Raw genomic sequence first — 21,173 nt, 5'->3', positions numbered from 1 at the left:
TGAAAGAAAATAATGGGTAAAGTAAGAGAAAGAAGGAAAAAAATTGTAATGAAATTAATGTTATTGGATCGTAAGATCCATTACTTAAAATGGAAAATTTCTATTTAGGTGAAAAAAAAAATTCTATTTTTAGAAAACGGACAAAGTTTTAAAAAAAATTGTAGTTATACATGGTATTACACAAATTACTATAAAAAAGTATACAAATTAAATATAAGAGCTACAGTTAAATACTAGAAAAAGTAATAAGTATCAAATTATTTGAGCATTAACTTCTATATTTACGAAAATAATAGTAATAATAAAAAAATAATACTAATAAATAATAATGGCATTAATTAAAGAGTTAAAATTCATAAAAGACAAACTCATTTGACCGTTGCTCTATCAATATCCATTCTTTCTACGGAAAGAATGAAATTAACTGAAGTAGCCGTTGCGTTTGAAAGGTATAAACTATAGCGCAAAAAAGGAAACAACGCCGCTCCGTTTCCGCAAAAAAAGGAAACTACTTAATACTGTTTGTTTCACTTCTCTTAACAGACCTAACTACTCTTTGATCCTTCATTTCTTCGTATAATCCAACAAATATATTTGGAAAATGGTTATATCCCAAGAGAATAACGTAGGCCACACAAATGTGCGAGGTAACTGTTTGATGAAACGCGTTGGATGTTATAGCTTAAACGGTCCATCTTTTTTTTCTGAGATTTTGATATTTTTTTGTGAAAATGGAAGGTGGAGGACGCAATAGAAGAGCTCTTAGTGTGATCAACTATGATCTACGAGGAGCGAATCCGCATAGTTATGCTGCGAAAAAGCGAGGATTTGCAAAGTAAAATATTAATCTTTGCTTACAAGTTTAGATATTGTTCCAGAATTTGCTTCTAGAGATAAATTGATAAAATTTCTAATTCTGGAATCACAGAGTGGAAGGGGTTTGTAACAATGGAGCTGGATTTCCTGGACATAGGCCAATGGCTAGGTTAGATCAAACCTCTTTATTTCAAGATGCTTCCCTTTTTAGACACATTTTTATTTTTATGGCTACAAATTTCAATTAGCTGATGTTGATTGCTTGATTTATTAAGGAACTCGGCTGCTGTGATGGCAGTCCAGCAGCATTGTAGTGTGGAGGTAAGTGAGACTCTTTCGAATTCGGAAGTTCTTGAATTCATTCAGCAAAGGATTGTGTGATTAATCGGTTTATGGTGAATTCGGTGTTGTATAGGAAGCGATTAAGTTGAAGACATCCGAGCATGAGTTCGCGGCATTGGAGGACATAGCTTTGACAGATGTTGAAGTTGATCATGAGCCAGTGCCTATGTCGTTGGAGCATTCGGAAATTGAAATGAGAGAAAAGGATCAAATGGTGTGCATCACTTTCTACTTTCTCATCACTGTTTGATTTTTTCGAAATGATTGTGATTTAGAGGAGGCTCGTTGCAGGAGGAGGTTGAAATGGAAGACATATTTGAAGACACGAGTACAGACATCGATGCTTGCGATGCAAAGAATCCATTTGGTGTTGTGGATTATGTTGAGGATTTATATGCTTATTACAAGAAAATGGAGGTAAGATTGGGATGAATGATGTGCATCCTCATTTGATTAAGCAACGATTAATATAGTTAAGCTCGAGCTCAGCTTGAATCAAAATCATTTATACTAGCGTACGATTGGTGCAGGGTGTGAGCCGTGTGTTGCCTGAATATATGTCACAACAACCGGATATAAATGAGAGAATGAGGGCAATCCTAATCGACTGGCTCATAGAGGTGGGCAGCGACACTTTGATTAAAGGCATACGCTTTGCTAGTCTAGTGGAACTCATCGTCACCGAATTTTGTTTACCAACAGGTTCACCACAAATTCGATCTGAGGAAAGAGACGTTGTTTCTAACAGTAAATCTGATTGATCGATTCTTAGCAAAGCAATCAGTGGTGAGAAAGGAGCTGCAGCTTATCGGTCTAGTAGCCATGCTCTTGGCTTGCAAATATGAGGAAGTTGCAGTTCCGGTTGTGGAGGACTTAGTTTTCATATCGGATAAGGCTTACGAGAGGAAAGAAGTGCTCAAAATGGTAGCTGTTTTCGACTCGATCAGCTCCTAATCTGTTTCAAGGCTAAAAGACACTAACATGATCACATCTGTTTCCAGGAGAAGTTGATGCTCAATACTCTGCAGTTCAACATGTCAACCCCGACTGCATACGTTTTCATGTTGAGATTCCTCAAGGCGGCCAAGTCCGACAGCAGGGTGAGTTAGATACAACGTTAACTATCGTGATCAGATCACTTTGACTCGACATGAAAATGGTTTGACATCCCTTGCTGTGTAACAGCTTGAGCTACTCTCATACTTCTTGATTGAGCTTTGTCTGGTGGAATACGAGATGCTCAAGTATCCCCCGTCGTTCCTGGCTGCTGCAGCGATATACACGGCCCAGTGCACGCTCCATGGCGTCGCACAGTGGAGCAAGACATGCGAGTGGCACACTAGCTACTCCGAGGATCAACTACTGTGAGTCTGGATCCTACAAATCTGGTTTTTCATAGGCGACGCAATCGTGAAACGCCTATTCATTTTTTTACTTGGCGCAGGGAATGTTCGAGGATGATCGTGGGGTTCCACCAGAAGGCGGCTACCGGGAAACTCACAGGGGTTCATAGAAAATACAATACATCTAAGTTTGGATATGCAGCAAGATGCAAACCTGCAGATTTTCTTGTACAGTAGGCAAAATATGTAACAGAATAATGAGATAGTCCTTCAGTCCTTGCAACACAACGCGTTGCGTGGCTATTAAATTTGTTGATTAATCATTGACATGTAACTTTCTGATTTTGTATTTTTTATTAATAATAGTAATTATCTATGCTTACAGATCCTCTCTCATAGGAGAATGTATTTCATATTATTTGAATGGGATAATAGCCTGTTAGGTTAGTTCATTTTGAGAAAAGATATCAGAGCAATGTAACACCCATGCACCATTTATTTTTTCGTAGTAAACATTTAAAAAATTAAGCCATATCTACATAGTATACAAATAATAAAAATAAATATGTATCCAACAATAATTTAATTTTGTTACAGATTTAGTAAATTCTTAAATAATATACATATTAACATTGTTTGTGATAATAAATCTAAAATTAAATAAAAGTAATATCGTTAAAATTTTAAATTAATAGACGTCCATGCTATATTGCCCCGACAATGATACTATTGTTTCCAAATAGAGCGACTCCCTTAAACCATTAGTAGTTATATTCTTTTAATAAATAGTAGTACTACTATTTTTTTCATAGGAATTTTTAATCAATGTAACATAATTAAATGGACAGTTGATATGTGTGTGTATTTTATGATTTCCATGGTGAAAGAGATCGGTAATGAGTAATGACCGTGATTGTTGTTATATGTAGTACTTATAACTAACAAGTATACCTACGTGTAGACTATGAAAGAAGTAAATTGCATTAGAAGATAAATTTTGCTTAGGCGAAAGTTTAACCTATATATACACCTCATTTTTCATCGCAAAAAGTAGGCGAAAGTGATTGTTTAATTTTCGTTATTTTAAATGTCGCATTATTTTATCAGTTAATTTCAACTCTTTCTTGAGCTCGTAACATTAAATTCTACAATCATTCCGGAACCTAGTGAAAAATAAAATAAAATAAAATAAAATAAAAGAATAAGATAAAAAAAGTGAAATATTTTGCAGTGAGGGCAAGAACAGCAGCTACTTAGACGGATTTTCAGTTAATTCCGTTTTAAATTTGTCCGCACATCTCCATTCCTTTCCTAATTTCCTTCATTTGACCAATCCCTCTCCCGATTTAGGTGTCTTAAATCAATCGCCTTTTGCTTCCGTTCCGATTCCTTTCACATTTTTCTGCTTCAATCGGTAAGAATGTTTCTGTGATCTGTTCATCTTCGATTTACCCCTTCGGATCAAATCGAGTTGGATCGAATTCAGTGGATTTCAATTTTGATTTGCAGTCCTGATCTGAATGATGGCGGACAAGGTAGATCCCGCGCAGAAGCTGTATACCACAATGCGCCTCTGGGAATTTCCGGATCAGTACTTGGTTGATCCGACTGACGGATCCTCCTCATCGATTCTCGCTGTTAGCCGCCTTGATGGCTCCATGAATCTTATTGGTAATTTCATTCCTTAACATTTTTCTCTTCCTCATAATCTAGTCTAATTTTGTGGGAAATGTCTTTTTTAATGCTCTCTCCTATTGTATACTTTAGATGAAATTCCTCAATGCAACACGGTTCGAGTTCCTAAAATTCAGACCATCTATGGTGTGGTGGGTATGCTCAAGCTTTTGGCAGGCAAGTTTTTCAATTACCTTAAGATAATTAGCACTTATTCATGTTCTATCGTGTTTTCGTTACTAGTGAATAGTGACCACAAAAAGGTCTACTTGTTACCTAGGTGAGTAAATTTATTAGTATGATTATCATTGCTCCTTCAGAGGCATTAAAGAAACGAAGGATCAAGTTTCAATTTCCCCTCATGATGGTCAAAGGAAGTTTTTCTTCTACTTGTGAATTCAAAAAGTAGGAATCAACTTGTTGCTCACAAGTGCCTTGTGCGATTTTGCATGTTTGCAATCATTTCGGAGAGTTTGAAAGTTCTGATTTCCATTTCTATTCACCAAGTAGTTATTTCAACAGTGTACTTTTGTTGGTGGAATAAAATTATAAACTTGATCCACTGATTACCATAGAAAGTTTCCTTCATACTACTGACTCTAGAAGGGTATGGACTTGGGGTGAAAAATGTGGTCGAGGTTAGCAGTGGACTGCTGGGATATTTCTGGATAGGGGTTGAGTTGGAGGCGAGTTCTTGAAAGTTGGATGAAATAATCTTAGACATTGTAAATTGTAATGCATAGGCTTTGTTTCAGTTAGGCCTCAGCGACCTTACCAGAAATTAGTTGGTATCGTTGCTCTTGTAGGTAGGTACCTTTGGGGTAGGGGCAGGGTTGTCTAAGAGCAATGCTACCTCCAAACTGAGAAGAAATTTGTAGGGGTTTCTAGGTGTAATTAGCAAAATTGGCCCCATTGCTGTTATCTGCCACTTCAGCTGCTATTACGCTCTTATTAATCCACGTAGTGCTCCAAAGGTCTCTCTGCGACTGCTTTCTACACAATAGTCCATGTGAGAGGTGACATAGCTCATGTGTGCACCTGAAGAGGATTCTGTCTCCACTTAGAAGTTCTTGTATGTACTGTGCTCTAACAAGTCATAAATTAATAAGTGAAGAAACAAATACTGTAATAATGAGAAATTCTATGACCAGAAAGAGGACTTTCGGGAAAAAGATGGAGTGCAGCCTGTATGCACATTAGGCACAGTTTGGTTGGTCAATTTTACCATTAGTTGACTCCCATTCTCTTGCTTGCAATATGTTTTCTCAAGTTGATGGTAGCCCTAAATTTCTGTTATAGGTCCTTATTTTCATCATGGTTTCTCCACAATATTGATTTTTCATATTGTTTACTTTAGGGTCATATTTATTAGTGATAACTGGACGTGAATGTGTTGGATCTTATCTTGGTCACTCCATTTTCAAAGTAACATCATTGAAGGTTTTTCCATGCGATCACTCGCTCAAGAATTTTCCAGAAGAACAGGTACTGGCGATGTCCACCATCTTACAATTAAAGTAAATTATTGTTTTCCAAGTCACTGTAATATATACCTCTGTTGAACAGAAAAAGATGGAGAGTGAGTTTTCTCGCTTACTAAAAGTTGCAGAGAGGACTCCAGGTCTATATTTCTCCTATGATGTGAATATGACCCTGAGGTGAAGTTTTTGCACGTGTACTCAGTGATTTCTTATATTGTTTATTTTGTTCCTGTAATGATATTCTCTTGTTAGTGTGTTGTTTATGAGACTCGTTGGGAGATCTTTGATATTGCCTATTAGTAACATGAAGTGCTTCCAAAAATATGACTTCACTTAAAATATTTAAAATAAAATAGCACTTATATTTCTACTTTTTGCAAGTCCAGGATGTTTGGTACTTCAAACAATTGGTCTAACCAATACTTGTGCATTTTTTCTGGCAGTGCTCAGCGGCTGAATGATTTGGGTGATGAGTCAAAATTGCTGCCTCTTTGGAGACAAGTGAGTTTCTGAATGATTAATGCTGAAACCTATATCTTCCAACTGTGTTTCTACCATGTAGCAGCTTAATCTTCTTGCTGAGAGCAGATTGGGGTTTGGGGTTTTGGTTTTGGGTTTTCTGTATCTATGTTGACTGCAGTCCTCACACTAATTTACTGCGTGTACATTCTGTCTCCAGGCTGACCCTCGATTTCTTTGGAACAACTATATGCTGGAAGTTCTTATAGACAACAAGGTCAAGTTTCTGGATGAATCATATGAGTTCTTCAATTTTTTTTCTAGGAAGTTTTTCTTTTTATATTGTAGTAACTGAATCAGAAATCATCCTCATGCAGCTTGACCCATACCTACTCCCTGTCATTCAAGGCAGTATCCTTTCGAATGTCCTGATATTCTAGTAACTCATGCCCCATAATGGTTAGAATAATAATTTTATAATAAGTGATGTGATGCCTTGACAAGTCATTAGGCTTTCAGAACATTCAAGCAGCCATTGGGAAGGAAATCCTTGATGTTGCACTAATTGCACGGAGATGCACGAGAAGAACAGGTAATCTGTTTATTTTAATCATTATCTCACATTCTCACTACTTTCTCTCTGTCTCCATTTTCTATTTGTTTCTGTCTTCCTACATCTATTGCCCCAAGTTACTTGGATTTCTTTCTCAGAACCTGCACTTATGTCTGAGACTTTGTGCAATTAATTTCTGATATTACACGAACCACTGGTCCGTCTAAACTTAATTTGAAGTGTTTAGGCAAAATGTGCTTGTGCATGTTGCTGCTGAGATTTGGTCGGGTATATGACATGGTATACTTGAAAGGCATCCATTGGGATCTCTCTGCCAAGTATTTTATTATAATACTATTTAGTTCTTGATTTTGGAATTCTGCCTTCTTATTCTGGCATCTTGCTCTTTTGTGATGTGGGATCTGGGAACTCATCAATTACAACTAACTTTGATTAAAGCCGCGAACTCTGAACCATTGATTTTGACAGAAATACTATAACACATAAACTTTCACTCTGTTGTACTTCTTCTTCTTACTCTTCTTTTTTTTTCTTTAAAAAATACTCTGATCAAGGATTTATAATCTGTTCCAGTTAGAACCATTTCTATGATGCAGGAGAATTAATAATATCCTTTTGTCCCACTTGTACTTTGTTGTTAGGCACAAGAATGTGGAGAAGAGGAGCTGATTCGGATGGTTTTGTTGCAAATTTTGTGGAAACTGAACAAATCATACAAATTCATGGGCACACTGCGTCCTTTATCCAGGTAAAACTCTCATAGGGTTACGATAAGATTTATATGTGGTACTACATTTTTTGTATTGTAATGCCTTGAGAACTTCTTGCAGTAATGAAATGTTATAAATGGATGGATACGATCTAATTTAATTTAGGTTTGCACAATATTGGTGCAAAACCACATTTATTTGTTTCTTTTGTGGACTGAATTCTAATTGCTTTTTATTTACTTGCCTAGCACCACCAATATGGTCCCTATACTGCATACTGTTCACTTATAGATATAGATACCTACTTAAGGTGCTCATTAGGGCGTGAGAGTATCAGTTGTGCATGATATGTATCCAATCAAATGATTAATTGTTATTTAACAGCATCTTACTATTATGGCCTGATAAACTAATTTCCTATTTTAGGTGCGAGGGTCCATGCCATTTCTTTGGGATCAGATTGTTGATTTGACATATAAGCCAAATTTTGAAATCGTGAAACCTGAGGAAGCAGTAAGTCTTTTATTAATCTTCTTATTATGTTCTGGCCTAACATATCACATCTGGTTTGCTGATTCCTCTACACATTTGTGCAGCCTCGAGTGGCTGAAAGACATTTTTTGGATTTAAGAAAGAAATATGGAAATGTTCTTGCAGTTGATCTAGTGAACAAGGTACATGGAAACCATTTTGTTGCACAATGCAGACTTCCATCTTCATCATGGTTGCACTCTACCTGAATATTTCTCAACAATAATGTACCTGATTAGTAACCTATAGTTGTTAAAGACAAAAATATATCTACTATAAAGATGTAATAAAATTTGATTTTACAATACTTTTTCTTTTTTGAAAAAAATAGTGTCCTGAAAATGCTTTATATTTTAGAAAAAAAGGGTTCATAATCACCTGTGCTAGTTCGAAAAGGAGTTCTCATCATTTGAAGGGATCATAAGAACCAGAACATAGGTTGGAAACCCCTAGGACTGGTACACATATTGGAATTCTACTGCCAAGGTGAAACTGGTGTTAAAACATAAAAGTGGATGAGAGTGGCCATATGCATATATGTAACATCTCTTTAAACTAAACAATAGTATGATTTTATTTTCCCTTTTACTGATATTCCATTCTAGATCCCCTTTCTTAGTTCGGAATGACAAAGTAACTTCTGCCATGCTATATGTTATGTTGTGTACAATCTATTTTCTTGCTGGTAAACTTGGTATTCACGCCCTATTTCTTTGAATATTTAACAGCATGGAAATGAGGGACGCTTGTCTGAAAAGTTTTGCCAGGCAGTGGAACCTATTGTTAGTGATGATGTGAGGTAGATTCTGTTTCAATCTTATTATTTTGCAGCTTTACATGATGATCACTTGGGTGTGAAATCGCTATATCCTCACTTACATTATTTTTCAGATATCTGCACTTTGATTTTCACAAGATATGTGGGCATGTCCACTTTGAGCGCTTATCCATTCTTTACGAACAAATTGAGGATTTTCTCATTAAAAGCAGGTGCAGTTACTTTTGGACGAACTTATGATTTTCTTGCTTGAGTCTGTTTAGTTTCTTCAATGAACTGCTTGTTTTACACATTTCATAGTTTGCATTGTCTATGAAACTATACCGTATTTTCTGTTCCTGTTATGATAGTTGTGGTGAAATGAATTTGCTTTAGCCTTAATAACTGTTCAAAGTTGATTCCTTCTCCCTCGAGAAGGGAAAATCAGATTGACTGTTAAAAACTTTGTTTACTGATCCATTTTAACACAGAGAGCTCTTAGAAGATGAACAAAAGGTTTGTAGATTCCAGGCTTGTAGATGGTTAATCTCCAAAAAGCATTAATAATACTATGGAATAAGCATTAAAAGCATAAAGATATAGAACAAAATCTTGCTGTTCTCCACTTACCTTACAGTGTTAAAATTTTGTGTCAATAGCTTGTAGTTATTCCAATTTTTTTTGTCTTTCAGTATTCTGCTTCTGAAGTTAAGTGAGCTGAAAATCAGCTTTACATGTTTGTGATAGAATGAGACTTTCCACAAAAATTGGTATCTGTTAAAATTAAGGGAATTGCTTTTAAACTGCATTTGTCTTCGACTTTGGAATTGAAATTTCTTTAAATCCAGAAGAAGAAGAAAAAAGTTTTGCAGTCATAATCGTTGGTGTCAAGCCAATCATTTGACTATGTAATTTGTAGCCTTTACTCTGTGTGTGAGTTTTAGGGATTTCAGGTCCTTACTGCTTTGTTTGTACTATAGGTACTTTTTGTTAAATGAGAAAGGGGAAAAGGTTGAAACTCAAGGAGGAGTTGTGAGGACCAATTGCATAGACTGCTTGGACCGTACAAATGTAACTCAGGTACGTTTTGTTTTCTTAAACTTGAATAGTTTCTTGTTCCCAAATTATTACTGAAACTAAATGATGTAGGATTAGTTTGCTTCTGTAACGCTTTATTGTGTTTCCGTAAATATATCTACACCTTATCATAGATAGATCTACACCTTATCATTTCCAGTTATTTGTCATCTTTGTAAGGATACAGATTGGTGAATGGTGATGTATTTCAAATTAAAGAATAAGTGAATCTTGTAAAAGCATACATCTTTTTAAGGTTTTATGTCTAGTATTCTTTTAGTTTGAGAGATATTTCTTAAACCAGCTAAACCTAGAGCTTTGTTATATTTAACTTTTCCTGAGAAAGAAAACTGATTTAAGTTTTCACAGAGACCAAAAATTACAATGGTTAGATGAAAATTTGAAATGATTGAGATGATTCCATTAGTTTTCAAGGCCTCAGTGGTTCTTTCTATGTCCATCGCTACTTGTTTTGATGGATGGAGAATTCACTCTTGGGCTTGAGACAATTTCAACGAATATCATCTTGTATGCAGTTATACTTTCAGAAAACTTACTGGGAACATGAGCTTTTAATACCCGTTTTACTAAAACAAACAGATGCAAGATGTGATTAAATGTAGCAATAGCAAATGTTATCATTCATCCCACCCAAGGTCCCACACAAAATAAAATATGTAATTATTTCTGGTTCTAGGAAGCATTTCTCATTCACTTTATCCTCTTCATCTTTTATTTGCAGAGCACGATAGCACGTAAAATGCTGGAATTCCAACTCCGGCGGCTTGGTATTTTTGAAGCTGAGGAAATTATCAGTTCACACCCCAATTTTGATAACAGCTTTAAAATTTGTAATGCACCACTTTTAATCAACAATATTCTTAATTTGGTCTAAATTTTAGCTAGTTGCTACAATCATTTATGGCCCATCATCCTTCTCAAACCTTTCCATCACTCTACTTTTGTTTCCAGTGTGGGCTAACCATGGGGATGAAGTAAGCATCCAGTATTCTGGTACTCCTGCTTTAAAGGGGGATTTTGTCAGGTATATATTTTTATCCCTTTGATTCATGAGTGGTCCTCTGGAGAAAATAATTTGATGGTAAATAAAAGTTCCGCTACAACAACACTATGGTATATTAATCTGTACCTTCTTATGTTCTTTAATCAGTTCCAGTTTCAAACTTTAGTCTGCTTTGAATGATTGTGGGCTTATGATTTTAGTGTTACGAGACACTACTCAGATTAGCGAATGTTTAAGTAGTTAATCTGTAAAAAGGTCCACATGTTTGAAGTATACCCGGGGGAATAAACTTCACCAATAAGCTTTAAGTTTTTTCATATTTTCAAAGCGAGGATTCAAATAATTAAGGAGGGGAGAGAAAACTTTAGGGCTGATTTTCTTCAGCAATCTAAATATGAGCTTTAGTGTGACATTGTTCTTCTTTTCAGGACACAATAAACGCATTGAAATGGACTTCATCAATTCAAAATTTAAAATAACTCAAGTCATCCAGACTAGACTTTGTGAATAACCTCATAAGCACATTGATGTTACTGAAGCTTCTTAAGTTATCAGTATCCTAAATATGTATGCTTTTAAAATTTGTTTTTTTATCATATTAAAAGTAATTTCCCCTTACCTGGATGGAACAATACATGTTAACTGGGATATGATTTTTGATATTTTTATTTTTTTTTGGTGAATAACAGGTGTGGCCAGAGAACAATTCAAGGTATTCTGAATGATGGCAAAAATGCTCTCATGCGATATTATTTAAACAACTTCGCTGATGGTACAAAGCAGGTTTACATGCTTTCCCTCCTCGTTTTAATTGGCTTGGAAAGTTGTTGAATAGATTAATGCTCAAATATACTCCTAGTTCTGGCTCATCTAGTTTAAGAATTTAGCTGTGTAATTTAAGCTTTGATTCTGTTTTGAAGGATGCTAGTGATTTAATACAAGGACATTATATTGTTTCTCTTTCTCGAAGCATGACTCCTACAGCAAAGAAAGGCGGTATTGAGGCAGTGGCAGTAAGTAATCTATATTTACTAGCTTTCTCCTCATTAAATATGTAATTATGTATTTAAAAAGTCATATATTAATTGTGTAACCCTAATAATGTATTCAAATTTAACTATGTTCATGTTATTTATGCTAACTAGTTGAATACGGGACTTATATTGCAATTTTTTGCACGTCAGCAGTCCTTTCCATTGGCTTTGGGAGTGATTCTGATTGGCTTCTTCTTCGCACTGTTGTCACTTAGACGAGGTAGGAATGCCTTTCTTGTCAATGCTTTTGCTTCTAGTTTTGAACTCCATTTACAAATGTTAATATGTTTTGCTAGAGTATTACAAATCTAGCATTTTACAATGTCACATGCTGAACTGTCGTTGCCACTTTATCAATGAACAGTTCTCGAAGTTAATGCATTAGTCTAACTGTTTACTCATGTATAGTTTCTTATGCATCTCCTGATCCATATAGCATTGAGTACCACTAATTAGTATCTTGTTGTTTTGTAGCTCGACACGATCTATGGAGTTTATTATTTTCCTTCATGTGGGCAAGCATGAGTTTGGCTATAGCAGTATTTGTAAGGTCCAATGGCCGCACCTTCTGTAATCGCCCTCGTCTGCACCAACCTAGACGTTGATTCTGGGCTTCGAGGATTTTAGCTACATGCAGCAACTCTGTAGCTATTCTGCTACTATTGTTAACTTATATTCTACTTGTATTCTTTCATTGTGAAACTCACATTTTATTTAGCTGATACATATACTTACCCACTTATTTTCTCAATATACATATAATCAGCCACTTGTAAACCTCGGTTCCTCTATTGTAATCTATTTCGTTTGATGTTGATATCCTCTTAAACTCATAACTATGAAAGCTTTTAAAATGTAATGCAAATGAAAAATGCTTATTGCTGAGTAGAAAGATATAGGTGGTTCCTCCTCTTGTGGAGGTAAGGCTGGACTCTTTGGAAGTTCAACACCGCCCAGACGAGGTGGCGCAGCCCAACTTCCGGCCACAACGCCGCAGGCGAATACAGCACCGAGTTAGAAGTCTGCCAGAGCAGGAAGTTGCTGAGACGCTTCTCTCCTGAGGTGCGCAAAAGAATTTCTGGATCAGGCGCGACTGCCATGTACATATGCCTCTCGACATCTGCTAACTCGACTAGCTGCTGCTGCTGGCTCCCACGATCAGCCTTGTCTCGGCAGCACTCCTGAGCAGCTTGCGCCATCTCATCCGTTGAAGTATAGGCGACGGCCACCACCAGAACGAGACTCTTGTTATGAGCCGTCACCCTCATGGCCTTCTCCGCAGCAATCCTCACAGGCTCAGACAAGAGCTTCAGATTCCCCGCAAACTCCACCCTCACTCCATACTGATTCAATATGCCCTCTTCCTTGATCAACCCTTCGATCTTCTCGAGCATCAGTTCCATTACCGTCTGCACCTCCTCGGGCCTCCTCTTGAAGTTCTCGATGCTAAACACATAGACAGTTATGTACTTCACCCCGAGCTCATGGCAGCACCTCATCAGCCTCATCAGGGCAAGGAACCCCACCTTGTACCCCATCCTGTCGTCCATCTTCCACTTCCGGGCGTACCTCCGGTTCCCGTCTAGGATGAACGCCATGTGGCGTGGTATGGGCCCCACGGACAGGAAGCGGAATAGGAACCTCCTCATATAGCCCACCAAACTCCCCAACAACCGAACCACTACACTGCTGCTCTGCTTCTCCATATTTATGCCTTAATCTATCATAAAAGCCAGTTAGCATTTTTCACTAATTCGGAGCATGAACAGAAGCAATTCAAGATTACCTATTTTGGAAGCACTTTGCTGCATCAATTTAATATAAGCTGAGAAAAAACCCTTTTGAATATCAAATGCAACACAAATATTTTAGAGCAAGTCTTAATATTAGTAAATTAGTTGGCATGGTAATTAGAATTGTAGCACATTCTTGGTGTGGGCCAAGAATTAGGGTCAAATGTGGGATGGAAACATAAATTTAGCTAGCTGTTCAAGTCACAAGTTTTGTATTTTCTCAAAATCAACAACTTATACATGTGTTAACACTTTTAACACCAAAATATTATATACAATGAATAAGAGAAATTTCAGCTCCTTTTGGGTGTGTTCTGTTTATTAAGTTCTAGTACAACATTTCACTTCAACTTTCACAGTTTCTTGATTCCATATTTTTCTTATACATGGACAATTTTGTTTCAGTAAAACTAGTTTTATCAATTTTGTGAGATCTGCTGCATGTTTCTTATTTCTATCATAACAAAAGCTTAAAAGGGCCCTTCTTACATTCTAGAATGGAATCACAAAGTACATCATATCCACATTGTACTTCCTTTGCCTTTGTGAGGATACAAAGTGGTGATGCAGTAGAATTAAAGGGTATTTGGATTTTGACAGATTTTTAAAGTTGTAAATTCACTACATTTGCTCTGATTTGTCCTAGATTGTAGTTACCATCAATCAACTCTTATGTTATACTATTTTCAGGGGATTTATGTATTTGTGCAGTCCTTTCCATTAGCTCTTTGTCATAAACATCTATTATTTCATTGATTTCTCATATCCCTTTCTTGCCAAGAATGATCAGTTGCTGCAAACTCTCTCGATTTACACGCGAAACCAAGTGTGCAACACCTTTCAATGCTTAAACTCGAATTCATACAAAAACAAGCATTCAAAGACAACTGTACCAGAAACAAAATGGAAAAAAAAAACAAAGAAAAATCATCACATGAGCTTCTTCCTCCTCTCTAGGTAAGGCTGAGCCCTCTGAAAATTCAACACCGCCCACACAAGGTGGCGCAGCCCCATCTCCGGCCACAGCGCCCTGGGAGAGTACAGCAGCGAGTCAGAGGTCTGCCACAGCAGGAAGTTGCTAAGGCGCGTCTCCCCTGAAGTCCTCACCAGTATATCCGGATCAGGCACCACCCCCATGTAAGAGCCTCAAATTCCCAACGAATTCCGACTCTGACTCCATACTGGTTGATGATGCTCTCCTCCTTTAAGAGGCCTTCGATCTTCTCGAGCATGAGGTCCTGACAGCCTGCACCTCGTCTGGCTTCCTCTTGAAGTTGTCGATGCTGAAGGCGTAGATGGTAACGTACTTGAAACCGAGCTGAGTACTTCATGATGGTCATGAGGGAGAGGAATCCGGCCCTGTTGCCCATCCCCTCCCCCAAGTTCCATTTCCTCGCGTACCTCCTGTTCCCATCCAGGATGAATGCGAGGTGGCTTGGAACGGGCCCCACCGAGAGGACGCGGAAAAGGCATCGTCTTATATAGCTCACGGAGCTCCCAAACAGCCGCTCCATCGCTTCCCTAACGTGTTCCAGAATCGACTCAACTACTAAATAAAAGATCATGTGATTTTAAACTATACATTTGCACACAATCACATATGAATAGAAGAATGGGGAAATACAGATGCAATTAACTAACACAATTTTTTCAAGATTACCTTTTGAAGTGAAAGGAAGCACAAGAGATCAGAAAACATGAATCAATTTCATCAAATACAATTAAGTTAACAAACAGTGAAAATAGAAAGAAAAAAAGTGAATTGTTTTTTTTAACAAGTTTTTAGTGAAATATTAGTTGCATGGTGATTAGAATAATACCACGGTCTTGGTATGGGCGATTATTGGGAGCAAATTTTGGCTGGAAAATATAGTTTTAAATTTATGAAAAAGAGTGGCAAAAATGGAATCACAAATTTCTTGTATTTATTGCAATGATCGGTAAATGAATACATATGTTTATGAACACAAACGTGCATACATGCAGATAAGATTTTATTTTATATAGTACTAGTATAATTTAGTTTTTGTCATTTCAATATTGCACGTATACATGTGGCAAACACTAAGATATTAATAAAAATATGAATTTAAGATCTATTTTTTATGATGAGATAAAGGAGGAATGCGATCAACCACTAACGCAACATCTTTGTGTTTGATAGTATTGTAATAAATATAACTACATTTTGAAGCAGAGTAAAATTCAGACCATATTTTATCTTCTTCCATATCTCACTCAATATAGCAGCACATATATCCAATTGGGTGTGATCCGTTACTAACTTTTCTTAAATTACTAACTTGCTAACTCATCAATGTAGTGTATTAAAAATGTCAACATGATGATACTGAAATGTCAATATAAACTTAAGTTGATATTTTAATATTGACATTAGTATTTAAATGTCAACACAATTTATTAAAATATCAACACAAATATGTGTTGACATTTTTAATACACTGCATCGATGAGTTAGCAAGTTAGCAATTTAAGAAAAGTTAGCATTATAACGCACACCCAATTAACTATATTTTGTATTTGACATTTAGCTTCATTTATTTATGTTTTTTAATACAATTCTTCCATTCTTTTTATTTGCCTATTTCATCCTCATATAATATGCAACTATGCGTCTTAGAAGGTCATATTAGAGTTCTACACATATATTTGGCGCTTTATAATGTAGCAAAAGTGTGACAATTCATGCATGTAGGGCCTAAGGCTAAGGAAATATAATGAAATATCGAAAATACCGGTCTTATCGTATCGAAAAAATACCAAAAATATCAAATTTTCGTTATACCGTAATTTTCGGTATGATATGATACCTTCCCGAGATTTCGATAAGGTAACGGTATGAATTTTCATATACCGCTGCATACTGAAATTCGATATATACCGTAAGAGTCTCATTATATGCAAATCCACTCTTATTGTAGAACGACAGAACTAGACCAAATTAGGACTTTTAATCTAATTTTTTATGGATGCGATGCGCAAATGTATAAATTATTCCCACCTTCATCACAAGCCTATTTTACTTTAGTCTAAGGCAAATAAGTCGTAACATATTAGGAGGATTTAACTTCATTCCAGAATATATTACTTCATTCAAGTAGGTTTTTACTTCATTCCAAGAGGATTATTACTTCATTTCAGAATATATTACTTCATTCAAGTAGGTTTTCACTTCATTCCAAGAGGATTATTACTTCGTTCCAGTACATACAACCAGTTTCGTCGTCGCGTACCGTTCTTTCTTTCTGCAATGTCTATCACCACCGCCGCAGCACTCACTAGCTGCTGTTGTGAATCGACTCCACGTACACCAGCGTTGTGATCGGTCTCGTCTTCATTCGTTCTCTCGGCAGGAGTCGGTGGACGGAGACATCAAGGCCATCCCGTCGACGCTGTGACAGGCCAGAAATTCCAGCTATAACAACAAAATGAAGTGATATCCTAATTGAATGGTGCAATAAGCACATGGAATGATGTAATAAACTATTTGAATGAAGTATGTGCAGAAGTATTAGAAGTCCTACTGGAATGAAGTGAAAACCTTGTCCAATGAAATAATAACGTTTTTGAATGAAGTAATAAACCTACTGGAATGAATTGTATTTTTTAAAGTGAATAAAGTAAAAATTCAGTTCAATGAATTCGAATGAAGCATGTGTTAAATCATTTCAAAACCTACGAAAAGTAAGTAAAAACATGTTGTAGTTTCAAGGTATTACCGGAATGAAGTAATAAATCTACTAGAATGAAATAAAATGGGGCTTGTAATGAAGACCGACACATTAAATCTAATGGCCATAATTTGGTTTCTAGTTATAAAATTAGTTCGACATTGATCACAACTCTATACCAAAAATATAAATATATATAAAATATATTTATAGTATATTTTTAAATTATAAATCTAAATATAAATATAATTATAAATAATATATTATATACATATTTTTTAAAGTATAATATATAAATAATATTCTAAAAACTCAAATTAACTATTTTCATTGATGTTGAAAGTCAGGTATACCGCAAAAGTACGATATATCGGACTTCGGTACGATATATCGAAAATGAGGTACGGTATCGGTATGAAAATTCGTCATACCGAAAATAAGGTATACCGAAAATTTTGATAAAGTAAATGTATGATTTTTTTCGCATACCAAATTTACAGTAACGTATACGATATGATGATTTCGGTAAGGTATACCATACCTACCCACTCTTATTAGGGTCTTCTAAGATAAAGGTTTCTTGATTTTAGTAATTTTGTTCTAAAGCAAACCTTGTTCTATGGACTATGGGAGTTTTGAATTAGAACTCTTCGTTCTATCTCTCTCAATTGCTTTTTTACTGCAAATATAAAGTTGGTTTCTTTTGTGATGGAGTGTTTGTTTACATTCATGTGCTAAAAAAATGGTATCTTAATCTCCAAATAAATGGTATCTCAATCACATCTTTTTATTATAATTCCTAAGAGAGGATAAATATGAATTTTCACTGGCATACTCATATTTCAGAAACACATACATTAATCAAACCAAGTACACCAATTCCTTGAAAAAAGAATGGAACATTTGTTGAGAGTAAGAGCATTGGCAATGGCCCTAGCCCGTGATCACCACCCCCCACCCCCAACCCACACACATCATCGGCCCCCCATTGTGGAAGAAGGTGTTGGTTTCTACTGATTACAAGAAATAACAGAACCGGGCGTAATACAACCCAAAAGAAAAGAAAAGAAGGAACTGAACTTTAGAAATTACAACGTAGAATCGAAACTACTAAACCAGTATGATTAGCCGAGTCGAGGAGGCCTCTTCCCGCAAGACGAGATACGCCCCGGTAGTGCTCTTCGGTTTGGCGTGTCATCCCCAAAGGTAAAACGGCTACGTCTCTATTGATGCAACACCGCAATAAGTAGAGCTCCGGCGAATGGGATGGAGGAGAGGGCAGAGCTTCGACAAAAAACAATGCAGAGAGAGGGAGAGAGCTTATGATGCAGAATGCTTGGATGTGTGTCCTAATGCAGTGATATGGCTAGCCTATTTATAGGCCAAGCCACCATGCATGGTCAACCAGCCATTGAAGGCTCATCATGGCAAATTCGTAACCGACGTCGGTTACAGGCGTGTGGCTGGAGTGTGCCACCCGTGTGTGGAGCGTGTGGATTTCTCACGTGGCAGCCGTGACTGTGCCTCGCTTGACGACGTGTCAAGCCACTTGGATTGCTGACTCGGCGGTGGTCTAAAAAGAATAGTTTGGGCCAAGCACCAAGCCCAAAGACCACCCAAAGACCAATTGCCAAGATCCAAGTCCAAGTCCAAGATCAAGATCGGGCCCGTGCCCGAGGCCCGCGCTCGCGAGCGCGAGCACGTGCACGGGCACAGGCACGGGCTCGGGCTCGGGCGGGCGGCGGCGGCGGCGCGCGCGTGTGCGCGCGTGGGCTCTTTCACCCATCTTGGTCCACTATAATTATTAAGTAACATAAAGTCACTTAATTTAAACACATTAAAAGATGTGTTAATCCTCCAATGTGGGATAATTAACACTAGTTAATTATTCCCTAAGCTCCAACTCCAAGCTTTAATTAAAAGCTAATTATGCCCAACTTTAATCCACTATTTCTCACTCACCGGAAATCGGATTTGAGAAAGTGAATATACTACATTTATCTACGTAAAATGTAGATCGACGCTATGTCATTTAATTTCACAAAATTAAATGTCTCGTCACATTTATTATTTGGTCAAAATCCATTGACCGGACATATTTAATACCATGATTTCTACAATCCCCCACATGAGTGGAAATAGCCGAATGCATATGCATGCAGACACAAGCTCAACCCTCGAGAGGTATATAAGCATAAGGATAGGTAGTTGTTGGCTTTGAACCTTCCATAGTCGACACCATCGGATACACATGCGGCTTAGAAGCGCGATGCTTTGAACTAATCCCCCATGGCGTGCACCGAGACAATGGTGTTAACGCTTAAACACCTCAACCTCATCCGTTCTCACGTTTTGTGTCCCTTGCGGTCTTGGACACCACTTTGGATTCATAAGCGCGTTTTATGAAGCGACCACACTTCGCACTTACATAGGTGATTCTTAGTCAAGTACCTATTCTTAGTCAAGTACCTTGCCATACTTGGTCTCTTTGAGAAGTCCATCTCTTTGATATCTTTAAGAACCATTAAAAGTCATAGACTTAGCCTTTACCACTAGGCAAGTTCTCCAACACTCTATTGCTCTCTATGGAATAGATATAGTTGAGTGTTTCTCATGAACTCTCATAGCTTAGTTGTCCCTTTGAACCAAGTTCTTGGGATCTCCAGTCATCATGGTTGGGTTACCACTATGATTATTCTTTAGTTTGTGGATTTCAAACCCATTCCCTCTAGCAACTTATTCATTTGATCACGGTTTAACCCTTTGGTTAGCGGATCCGCTAGATTATCTATTGACTTCACATAGTCAATTGTAATCACCCCTGTTGTGATCAAGTGTCTCACGGTGTTATGTCGTCGACGTATATGTCGAGACTTACCATTATAGAAGCCATTGTTTGCCCTTCCAATAGCTGCTTGGCTATCGCAGTGGATCAGCACTGGTGGCACTGGCTTAGACCAACATGGAATATCTTCAAGGAAGTTCTTAAGCCACTCGGCTTCCTCACCCGCCTTATATAAGGCAATGAACTCCGATTCCATTGTTGATCGGGCTATACATGTCTGTTTTGTGGATTTCCACGATACAGCACCACCCCCAATAGTAAAGACGTATCCACTTGTTGAAAGTGAGTCTCTATTATCGGATATCCAATTGGCATCACAGTACCCTTCAAGTACCGGGGGGTATCTCGAGAAGTGTAGCCCAAGATTTTGAGTATGTTTTAAATATCTCAAAACCCTCACAAGAGCTCTCCAATGCTCTTTGCTTGGATTGCTCGTGTAACGACTCAGCTTGTTCACGGCACAAGCAATGTCAGGTCGAGTGCAATTAGTCAAGTACATAATGCATCCGATCACCCGTGCATACTCTTCTTGTGCAACGGGCTCGCCTTTGTTCTTGCTCAAGTGAACGTCGAGTTCAATTGGAGTCTTAACCGGCGCGCCATCATAGGCTTTGAATTTATTCAATATCTTCTCAACATAATGTGATTGTGTTAAGATGATTCCATCAGACGTTCTTAGAATCTTAATTCCAAGAATTACATCGGCTAGACCCATGTCTTTCATGTCAAAGTTTCTCTTTAACATGGCCTTTGTATCGTTAATTACTTGAGTGTTACTAACCAAGATTAACATATCATCAACGTATAGACACACTATAACATGGCCGTTATTAGTGCTCTTGATGTAGACACATTTGTCACATTCGTTGATTTTAAACCCATTTGATAACATCACATTATCAAACTTCAAGTGCCACTGCAATGGCGCTTGTTTTAATCCATATAAGGACTTTACGAGCTTGCATACCTTTTTCTCTTGTCCAGGTACTACAAACCCTTCGGGTTGTTCCATATATATTTC

The 21,173-nt window shown here is 37.2% G+C and overlaps 3 protein-coding genes and 1 pseudogene across 4 annotated transcripts; 2 read left to right on the top strand and 2 right to left on the bottom strand.

Annotated features, from left to right (window-relative positions):
• The first annotated feature begins 494 nt into the window (after nt 1–494).
• Nucleotides 495–2,885, top strand: LOC121784893 (G2/mitotic-specific cyclin-2-like). The gene is made up of 11 exons (XM_042183157.1): nt 495–647; nt 739–835; nt 929–985; nt 1,092–1,137; nt 1,232–1,372; nt 1,450–1,575; nt 1,689–1,778; nt 1,861–2,082; nt 2,160–2,258; nt 2,344–2,522; nt 2,603–2,885. Exons 1-11 carry the CDS (start codon nt 602–604, stop codon nt 2,736–2,738), a joined length of 1,239 nt encoding a protein of 412 aa, XP_042039091.1. The 5' UTR covers nt 495–601; the 3' UTR covers nt 2,739–2,885.
• Nucleotides 2,886–3,721: 836 nt separating this feature from the next.
• On the top strand, nt 3,722–12,639 carry LOC121784892 (phosphoinositide phosphatase SAC6-like). 2 transcript variants are annotated; one of them, XM_042183155.1, is made up of 21 exons: nt 3,722–3,915; nt 4,011–4,172; nt 4,269–4,352; nt 5,533–5,660; nt 5,742–5,833; nt 6,100–6,157; nt 6,336–6,392; nt 6,493–6,526; nt 6,627–6,707; nt 7,331–7,437; nt 7,826–7,912; nt 7,996–8,073; nt 8,659–8,729; nt 8,822–8,920; nt 9,668–9,767; nt 10,507–10,615; nt 10,737–10,809; nt 11,478–11,571; nt 11,709–11,801; nt 11,973–12,042; nt 12,297–12,639. In XM_042183155.1, the coding sequence occupies exons 2-21, from the start codon at nt 4,022–4,024 to the stop codon at nt 12,425–12,427; spliced, it is 1,797 nt and encodes a 598-aa protein (XP_042039089.1). In that variant the 5' UTR covers nt 3,722–3,915; nt 4,011–4,021; the 3' UTR covers nt 12,428–12,639. The 2 variants fall into 2 exon arrangements, with proteins under 2 accessions (XP_042039089.1, XP_042039090.1); XM_042183156.1 differs by having other exon boundaries at nt 3,723–3,915; nt 11,976–12,042.
• A 58-nt stretch (nt 12,640–12,697) lies between these two features.
• On the bottom strand, nt 12,698–13,714 carry LOC121784894 (dehydrodolichyl diphosphate synthase 6-like). Its single transcript, XM_042183158.1, has 2 exons — nt 13,609–13,714; nt 12,698–13,542 (listed from the first exon to the last, which is right to left on the bottom strand). Exon 2 carries the CDS (start codon nt 13,526–13,528, stop codon nt 12,698–12,700), a length of 831 nt encoding a protein of 276 aa, XP_042039092.1. The 5' UTR covers nt 13,529–13,542; nt 13,609–13,714.
• A 626-nt stretch (nt 13,715–14,340) lies between these two features.
• Nucleotides 14,341–15,335, bottom strand: LOC121783881 (annotated as a pseudogene).
• Between the last annotated feature and the right edge of the window lie 5,838 nt (nt 15,336–21,173).

This window comes from Salvia splendens, chromosome 21 (genome assembly GCF_004379255.2).
Source record: "Salvia splendens isolate huo1 chromosome 21, SspV2, whole genome shotgun sequence".
NCBI classification, from domain to species: Eukaryota; Viridiplantae; Streptophyta; class Magnoliopsida; order Lamiales; family Lamiaceae; genus Salvia; species Salvia splendens.
Note: the sequence above shows the minus strand (reverse complement) of the source record. Positions and strands in the feature narration are given on the sequence as shown.